Genomic DNA, 9,752 nt, shown 5'->3' with positions numbered 1-9,752 from the left:
AACGAGACGTACAACCGAAAAGCACGATATAAATACGCATAAAGTTATTCATTTTTGCTCGAACCGAGTCGGGCTTCAACATTTAAGTTCAGTAAACTCGAACTCTGCTTGACTAAAACAAACAAGTCGAAAAATGAGATCGAACTCGACTCGTTTATTAAATAGGCAGCTTGTAATTTGGGCTAAATTATAGATTTTCACAAATCTGCTTCACTTTATGAGGCAGTTTAATTGAATAATATAATAACAATTCGTTGCTGACCATCCTTCTTATAATTTTTTTTATTTTCAAAAAAAAAACTGCATATTTCACAAAACTCATAAGCGCCCTCAAAACTTTGTACACACCAAATTATTACAATTTTTTGCCAAATGCGAAAGAAATTCGCTAATTTACTTCACACTCATAGTTTTTACGTCACTTATCATGTCCATTTGGCTTGCTATTTGAAAGCTGGTATTAACATGATTGACGAAAGTTCGAACGGCAGGGCAAAAGCCAAGAGCATATCAGCCGGTTTCTGTTTTTCCATGTTCGGCTCCTCACATAGACTTGGTTGAGGTGGTTTTCGGTTATTTGTTAAAAAAACAAGATATATTTTGGTTATTTTGAAGAAAATTTTTCTTTTCAATTTTGCCCTTATGAGGGGAGGTGTTTCCTTTCAAAATGGAAGGCTATTTTAGTCCTTTCAAGTTCCGAACATACTACTCTAATGTTTGCACCCGAATTATTCAATAACAATATTTGAGCAACTTTTTTTGGGTGTCTTTGAATACACACACACTGAAAACTTTGTTTAAATGCAAAGCAATGTTTTGCCTCCAAAACCATAGTTTAGGGATGTTTGGATGCCATTGAAACTGAAACTAAGTACATGATAAACCTAGTTTCTATAAAACCTGATATTTCATCCAGGTTTCGAATAACCTGTTCACCCAAAATAACTGCTACAATGGAATTTGGTTGAAATATCTTTCAAGTTAATTTTGCAAAAAAATGATGCATTATATGTGACAAAACAAACGGTAAAGACATAGCCCCAAGGGGTATAGCGCAAATGGGTGAGTCAAGGCGGTGTGCAGCGTGTCTGGTGTTCGACCTGGAAGGAGAAGGGAAGAGGGGTTGGGGGACTATGCTCATGTATGGGCTCCAATTGGAAGTTGATGAAGCATGTGGTGGTTCGACTGCCTAATACTGATGCAACTTTGGACCATAGAAGCTAAGGGTGAACACGAGCTTAGTCGAGCCCGAATTCAGTCAAGTTGAGTTCGACTCAACTAATGAAATCTCAAGCCTCGAGGTCGAGAATAGCTCGACGGAAGTAGTTCAAAATAGATTTGGCAGTTACGTGTTGAGCTCGAGCTCAGCTTGATTAAGGTTCGACAAACTCATTTGATTTATAAGACCGATATTCATCGTTACGTGTTGAGCTCGACTCGATTAAGGCTCGACAAACTCATTTGATTCATAAAACTGATACGTGCTAAGCTCGAGGTCAACTCGATTAAGGCTCGACAAACTCGTTTGATTCATAAAATTGATATTCATCGGTACGTGTTGAGCTCGAACAAACTCGTTTGATTCATAAAATTGGTATTCATCTTTACCTGTTGAGCTTGAGCTTGAGCTCGACTCGATTAAGACTCGACAAACTCGATTATGATTCGAGCTCGACTCGGCATTTACGTGTTGAGCTCAAACTCAACTCGATTATTTAAATGAGTAGACTCATGAACTCGAGCTCGACTTGTTAAGCAAATGACTCGGCTCGAACTTATTCTTGAGCCGAACTTTAACAAGTCGAACTCGAGCTCAAGTAGCTCGACTCGTTGTTCACCCCTAATAGAAACAAAGGGAAAAGGAGGAGTTTCGGCTTTTGTTTGGATGGTGGATAACCCCCTCGCTCACTCAAAGGGTTAAGAAGTCTAAAGGCATGTTTAGGTGAGATATCCTTTAAACATTATGTCTGCTTTCCAAAGACCTCGCCTTTCAGCTAAGATCAAGTGTAGTGAGGTGTGATGGGCAGTTTTTAGATTTATTTGTGCAAGTTTTTGGTGTCAAGGCCGAACATTTATTAGCTTTCTCGACTCATTTTAGGGTGAAAGTTTACCTTGTTAAAACAAACCAAGGAAACTGTATCTAATATCTAGAAAACCAGCCAAGGTCTTAGGGGTGCGATGGAAATAAGAGGAGGATAAAACAACACAAAATGAGACAAACGCTCAGTCGAGTGTTTGATTGCGAGACCCTTCATCTCAGAAAACTTGTCTAACGAAATGTCCTCTTGGAAGGAGCCGAACCTGAACGAACATCAATCGGTCTCCTTGGGCTCGCCCTACAGCGCAAGCAACACGAGGACAGTTCGGTAAATATCGGTATTACATCGTCCTAATTAAAGTGCAGAGTAGAGTCGTGCGCTCCCGCACGTATCTAGTAACGGTCTGATTTGGCGCGTCGCTGCCCGTCGTTCTAGCAGCACGAGTGAAGCGTGCTCCCTCTCTCTCTCTCTAACCGCTCGTGTCTCGAGCAACTCGACGAGATATACTAACGCATCCTTTGTGCCTGCCATAATCACTTCATGACCTTCTTCTTGTTTTCCCGCATTCGTTTATTCGAAATCTTGGTCGTTCTGTTGTTTTATAGGTCTTTTCCATGTTCTAGTTGATTGGTTCCTCCAAGAAACTGACTTTGTGTCATAAGGGCAGTCGTCGCTTAACTTTGAAATCAATTTTGTGAGTTTTCTCCCTCTGTTTAGCTTATGAACTAAATTGTTTGTTCCCCTTCTGCTTTAACTGTTACTTGCTGTTCACTTGTTCTGTTAGTATCGACTTCGGCTTTTCGACTGGTGCTGTGTCTGGTCATGTACTAAAGGATATCTTCTTGAATTCAGAACCTTTATTTGAATGCACTTTGGCTGTATTGGTATATCTTAAGCTAATAGTTAATGGTGTCCGTAGTGGGTGAAGCAACTGGCTGGTCCGAACAAATTTGCGGGTGTTTTTAGTTCATTCTTAGGTGCTTTTGATGCAACCGTTTACTGATAAAAGAAGGTAAGATGAGCATTTGCATACAGTCCGACATTGTATTGTTATTATCTGCTGGTGCATCAAGTTACCTCTTTATGTTCGTTGCTGATTTATATGTCCACAAACCTAAATTGCTATTTTATTGTTTCAAGGAAGATGACAACAAAGAAATGTGACTATAGTTTTTTCGGCAGATGCACTTGTTCTTCGACAGTATGTGTTACTTTGCATATCGTTGTACATTCTTTGTGCTTCTTTGGTTAGGATTGTTTCATATGTTACTTCCCAATCTTACACAGGGACATGGGCTAACAGAAACCACAAACTGGAGACCTTTTCAAGTCAAAATCCTTTTGGTGGTGCCATTGGTAGTTATTGCTTTTTGCGTGGGAAGCAATTTCTTTGTCTCCGATTCAGAGGAAGTGAGTTGGTCAAATGTGTTGTCACTGTTAGTTTTGCTTGTTAGAATGGAACTGCATACGAATTAAGTGTTGCCCTGTATCCATTCTGTACTTCAACACAAAGATTCATTTGTTTGTATCTCTTCTGACTTGATCAGCTTATTAATAGAATTAAATTCACAAACATGCTTTGCAGAAAGCATCAAGGTGGGCAGAAATTGCCCCTTTGGAAGCACCAGAGCGTAGTCGATGCAAGGTTTCATATTCATGCCTCATTTTGAAACTGATATTTGCAAGAAGCCAGATACTTGTTTGAAGTTCTCGTTCACAATTGATGCAATATCTTTCAGAGAAATTCTAGTCGTGTTTTCTCTATAGTTTACTCGGTATTCTTCATGTAACTGTCAGATTCAGTATCGTGCTCGTGGAACTGAGTCATTGCCGAGAGGTATAGTGAGTGCAACTTCTGATTTTGAAAGGAGGAGTCTTTGGGGCGTTTCCAGAGATCAGGTGCGTTGAGACTTTAAGTTTCTTGAGTGACAAGGAATGTCAATCCAAGAATGACATGATTACCTATCTGCTGTAAGTGGACAAAAAATGTCATAGAGAATCAGAGTAACAAACAGGGCAATTTTTATTTAATCAATTGCACTGGACAGCTGAATGCAACTTCTTGAATTTCTAGGTTTCTTGCTAATTATTTTTAGCCTTAATGTCAGTTCAAATGGTGGCCATCCTGCGCTCATAAATGCGCTAGATGGCAATGGAGTAGAATAATCCACTTGATTGGTCCATTTGAGTTATTAAGATTGACTGCAATAATAAATGATTCACTAACTCTAAATTATTGCACCACCGGGATGTCCATGTTAACTACCAAATTCCCATCATGATACTGTAATCATTACTCCGTTTGTTTGATCTGCTTCATTCTCATAGAGCCACATGTTTGTAAGGGCTTTGTAGTTTACAGTTTACACTAACCTTGGAACTTGTTTGTGTTCATGGATAAAAAGGAAAAAGCTAAGAAAAGTCTACTGGCAATAGCAGTTGGTATTAATCAGAAGGAAAATGTGGATAATATAGTGAAGAAGGTGCATGCCATTTCTAGAGCTGAAATTCCAACTTCTACATTTAATTTTGGGATGACATGCTAATAATTGGCTTTACCTTCAATTTTAGTTTCCACCAACCAACTTCACAATCATGCTCTTCCACTATGATGGAGTTGTTGATCAATGGCGGGACTTTCCATGGAGTGAAAGCACGTTGCATATCTCTGCAATTAACCAAACAAAATGGTTGTTCTTTGGCCATCAAAGTTTATTCAGAAACATGGTTGAATGTACTCTTGCTTCTGTATTGAAGCCAGCAGCAGAAGACATGAATTTAGCATAATAGCTTTCTTAATTTCCAGCTTCATTTTTCTTTTTTATTGTATAGGTGGTTTGCTAAGCGTTTCTTGCATCCAGACATAGTTGCTGAATATAGCTATATTTTCCTATGGGATGAGGATCTTGATGTTGACCATTTTCACCCTGCAAGGTATGTTTGAGTTCTTGCGTTTAAGAAAATTCATTATGATTGTTTGCAACCTAATCCTTTTGCTTTCTGTACCTAAAAGCCAGTGGCATGGATGACCATAAGTTTGTATAGATTTGAGCTAATAAATGGATCCAAATAACAGAGTCGGTGTTTTTACCAGCCCATTATAGAAACACCCATAAATCAATGACTCCAAGATTAGGATATCCTTTTCTATGATTGTCTTCTGCATGACGGACTCTTAATTCTTATCCTAACCTCTATGTAGCAAAACCGTCTATTACCATCATGTTCCTGATTGTCTCAAGCTACCAGTGAATTTACAGCTTGGATTGACCTTAACATGCAGAACAACTTTGTAAATATTGCTGATGTGGCACTTCTGAAAACTTTGTTTACTCTATCAATTAATATTTTCTCAAAAAATTATTTGGAATTAGTTCATTTTAGTGCTGCCATGTGTGCAGCTCTCTTTCTTCTTTTCCTATTTTATGGACCTAATATTTATTAGGCAATTTCTTTTATAGATGTGAACTCTGATCCAGATCTGAGCTGGCGTATAATTATTATTATTTTTATTTTGAGCTTGTTTAACATGTAAGCAAGAGGCACAAAGGCATGTTTCATAACTATGCAAAGGTACTATTTAAGTTGCATGGTTAAAGTTGTGCATGAACATGACTCAATTTCACGCCAACTACATCTCTTGTTGAAAAGGTATCACCCAGTGAAACTTGAATAAACATTTAGAGTTTTCCTGGGGAATAACATAAAAGTTCGATGAAATTTTAGCAGGTACTTGTTTATCGTTGAAGAAGAAGGACTAGAAATATCTCAGCCAGCGCTGGACCCAATTAAGTCAGCAGTGCATCACAGAATTACTGTGCGTTCAGCAAATTCAAGAGTTCATAGGTTAGATTGGAAAATGGCTCCTGGTATAGCATATTTTAAGTGCATTTACAAGATGATGAAAACTTCTGATCTACTCTGTGTATAAGTAAACATCTTCTGTATTGCAGAAGAGCATACAAGTTTCATGGCAGTGGGAGGTGTTATGAGAACAGTACTGCCCCACCATGCACCGGGTATGGTTTTGTTTTATCAGCTGAATTTGTTAAACAGTTCAATTACACAACAAAAGACAATGTGATGAAAAATAAACATGAATATTGTCAAATGTTGAGTCACATTTTTTTGTTTAGTTGCTAATGATTTAGCGCTTCACACTTTCTCACTTTCCCTGTAAATAATGGACTTCTGCTTTGTACATATTGGTATTTAGGAATAACAATGTTTCCATTATCTGCATTAGAATTCCTGGGAAGCCCACTTCTTAGTTAAAAGGTTGGCCTAGAAAATATATTCATTGGAAATGTTTACTACTTTGTCAGAATAAATACTTTGCTAGATATTGGTCAACTAAAGAACTGTTCTGCTGTTTCCAAAGATCTCTACCTCAATAGGCAAAATGTTTGAAAATGTATAATTGGAGTGAATTCAGATTCTAATTTTCCACCATGGTTTTGATATGATGCTGCTGTTGTTTCTGAGACGTAGTTAAATTTGTATAATTAAAAAATGACCTACTCAATCCAAAAGATTTCCAAAATAGTCACTTGATCAAAGGATTAGCGTTTAACATCATGTGAATATTCAAGGACCTAACAGAGACAAGCTTTTGGGCCTTTTCGCCCTGGATTTATGCACTCATGCACCTCTTTCCACAAAGACTGTGGCTGACTTAGTTTTATGTTGCAGGTGGGTAGAGATGATGGCCCCAGTGTTCTCAAGAGCAGCCTGGCGCTGTGCATGGCACATGATCCAGGTGGATATTGTTGTTTCATTGTTTGGTAGACTGAGCATATGAACAACTTTTGGGGCATTTGCAGAGCCTCATTCTTTGCTACAGAAAGGCCTGTTATTGACAAAATTTAGCTTAAATTGTTGATTGTCGTATCATTATTGGAATACCATGCAACAAAACCTGAATTGTGGGTTATGTAACATGTTCTAGCCACTTAGTCCTAATTTATTATATCATGGAAAATTTAGTGGCATCCTATTTCATAAGGAGACCACTGTTTTTCATGTTTCTGTTCATTGCTTTTTGCATCATCATCTCTTGCACATTGCTTTGCAGAACGACTTGATCCATGCTTGGGGCTTGGACATGAGGCTTGGTTACTGTGCACAGGTTGGGATTCCTCACGAGTCACCATCTATTTCTTTTAGCACTTTAATTGTTAGTGTTACCATCTAATTGCATAATCAAATAGGGCGAGAGGAGCACAAATGTTGGTGTAGTTGACAGTGAGTATCTTGTCCATCTTGGTATGCGCACGCTTGGACATCCGCGTGGAAACAAGGTAAGCGGATTAACCTGATTACATTTAAAAATCATGTAAACCTCTGTTGATCGAGACAGAAAAAAAACACACAAAAAATTCACGTTCGAATTTTATTAATAACAAGAGCTATAGAGGTGATTAGTTTGGCAACTATAACTTGTGCATATTGTCAAATTTCATAGCTGAAACAGCCATTTTGGACCTGCTTAACTTTGAAGGAACCACTTTCAACCTAGTTGCACGGTTGACTTTGGCTGTGGATCATTAGTTCCTGAAATACTTCATGTCAGCTGGTTTTGAGCAACACATCCTGCCTACTGGTTCAATTTCAACTAGGATTAGCACCATCACTTGATTCCCAGCTAATTTTGAAATTATATGTCATGATTCATGTTTCATGAATCATGTCTGCAGGCACTCGATGACTCGCCTGCGAGCAGTACAAGATCTGAGGTCAGTTTATAATTTTCTCATGGATCTCTCTCTTTCTCTCTCTCTCTCTCTCTCTCTTTCTCCCTATATATTTGTGTGGTGTATTAGTCAATCATATACACATTTGAGTGGCTACAGGTGAGGAAACAGTGCCTCAGGGAGCTAGAGATTTTCCGGGAGAGATGGGACAAGGCAGTGATGGATGATGATTGCTGGACTGACCCATATCCGCCTGCCACAAGCGGGAGCAAGACATCATAACAACATCCAATAAAATGATATATAATTAGAGAGGTCATTTTTCTGCCTGCAGCTTTGACAACCCTGACATTCAGCTTCATGCCTGCTGACCATCATAAAATTGGAACAACACCTATGTCAACATTTCCCTATTTTTGAACACCAAACCTATCTCCAGAAGTGTTGAATGGGCCACTGTATGCAGCACATGCAGCGCCGCTGTATAACAGATGACTTCATAGCATCATATAACTATGGAAGTTGTCTCTTGTTATCTTTAGCGATGAGTCATCTGCTTATTCTTTGAACTCTCATTGTTATGAAATGAAATGACTTCCTCGTACCCTTATCTTTCTCTCCACCTACGAATCGTAAAAATATTGTTGTGAGGCTTGTCAAAACTGATGGCAGGTTCATAACTTGCTTTGCGACTCACCAAAATGCATGGCAACTTAATCACGATCCATCAAGACCATTAGCCTAAACAATTTTATTAGTTTAAAATTATTTACCACTGTACAGGAGGGCCATATGTTCTTAATAGGGTCAATGGTAGAAATCCAATTCTTTTGTGCCGTATTTTAAGATTTGAAATCTCAATGCTCAGAGAACGATACTTGTTTGGAAGAATCAAATATTGTTAATCATAAGTGTCGATGATGATGTATAGTTGTATACCATTATAGCAGCTTATTTGATTATATTGCGTTTCTCGTTGGGACTTTACTGCTGGGAATTTGTCTATCTTCCATATGTGCTAACACAAAAATATTTTGGTCCCAATCCGAGTTACTAACTCAACCCATGAACCTGCTAAAATACAGCAGTTCCCGGCTTCCTTTCTGTTTCAATTAGCAAAACGGTAGGGATCTGGCAAATCGGTCTGAGCTTTCTCCTCAAAAAGAAAATGAGCACTTGAATCCAAAATTGTGTGAAATTACGTTGCTTGTTAAGGGTAAAACAGTATTTTTAAGTATGGTGTGACAATTTCCTTTCACGAGGGCCGTAGTGCTGTAGTTCCGTTGGCCGTTGCTCCTGCTGAAGAAGAGAGAGAAGCTCCGTGGCTACAGTTCCGCGGGCGGGCGAGACGGAAGAAGAGGAGATGGAGGTTGTAGAGGTTGCGGCGGAGAGGCGTGAAGAGGATCGAACAGCGCCGGAGGGGGTTCGCGCTCGTGGGCAAACATAGTGGAAGGGGGTGAAGGGGAACTCTGACGACAAGGTCGTCATCGACTTTCTGGTGAAGGAGGAGATTGTCGTAGTGAAGCACCTGATCATCCCAAAGACGGTGTACTGCCAGCTTTCTAAGCGATTCGATTTTTCGGCCATAGGCACCATTGCAAATAACTATGACGTTCGTCGGCTTGACTATCCTTTTATCTTAGACTCTCTAAAGGAGCAGTTGACGCACCTCCCGTCCGTCAGATTCACGGTTGTCGGTAAGGGCAACTTTCTGATTAGAGCAGCTACAGAGGAAGAAATCACCGCACTGCTATCTCCTGGGACATGGAGAGTAGGTAATATGGTTCTGGTTGCCAATCGATGGCAACCGGGGCACCCAATGAAGGTTGAGGCTCACAACCGTGTTTGTATTTGGATTAGGCTTTCGGATTTCCCAATTGTCGTTGCAGAGTTGTTGGGGGCGAGATTTGTGAGTAAAGATTAATGCACCAGAAGGTTGGAAAAGGGATATTATGCGCGCTTACAGATAAGAGGCTCCGATTGGTTTCCAGTCGACCTCGGAGTTGAGATTATCTGTTGA

The 9,752-nt window shown here is 39.4% G+C and overlaps 1 protein-coding gene across 3 annotated transcripts; it reads left to right on the top strand.

Annotated features, from left to right (window-relative positions):
* The first annotated feature begins 2,596 nt into the window (after window positions 1–2,596).
* On the top strand, window positions 2,597–8,251 carry LOC116248577 (uncharacterized). 3 transcript variants are annotated; one of them, XM_050076213.1, is made up of 16 exons: window positions 2,597–2,733; window positions 2,959–3,051; window positions 3,184–3,240; window positions 3,327–3,449; window positions 3,625–3,684; window positions 3,837–3,938; window positions 4,445–4,522; window positions 4,611–4,729; window positions 4,872–4,973; window positions 5,766–5,885; window positions 5,993–6,058; window positions 6,732–6,798; window positions 7,114–7,167; window positions 7,250–7,339; window positions 7,736–7,774; window positions 7,892–8,251. In XM_050076213.1, exons 3-16 carry the CDS (start codon window positions 3,184–3,186, stop codon window positions 8,012–8,014), a joined length of 1,200 nt encoding a protein of 399 aa, XP_049932170.1. In that variant the 5' UTR covers window positions 2,597–2,733; window positions 2,959–3,051; the 3' UTR covers window positions 8,015–8,251. The 3 variants fall into 3 exon arrangements, with proteins under 3 accessions (XP_049932170.1, XP_031477312.2, XP_031477313.1); XM_031621452.2 differs by having other exon boundaries at window positions 3,180–3,240; window positions 5,769–5,885; XM_031621453.2 differs by having other exon boundaries at window positions 3,180–3,240.
* The last annotated feature ends 1,501 nt before the right edge of the window (window positions 8,252–9,752 follow it).

Source organism: Nymphaea colorata, chromosome 2 (assembly GCF_008831285.2).
Source record: "Nymphaea colorata isolate Beijing-Zhang1983 chromosome 2, ASM883128v2, whole genome shotgun sequence".
Lineage (NCBI taxonomy): Eukaryota > Viridiplantae > Streptophyta > Magnoliopsida > Nymphaeales > Nymphaeaceae > Nymphaea > Nymphaea colorata.
Note: the sequence above shows the minus strand (reverse complement) of the source record. Positions and strands in the feature narration are given on the sequence as shown.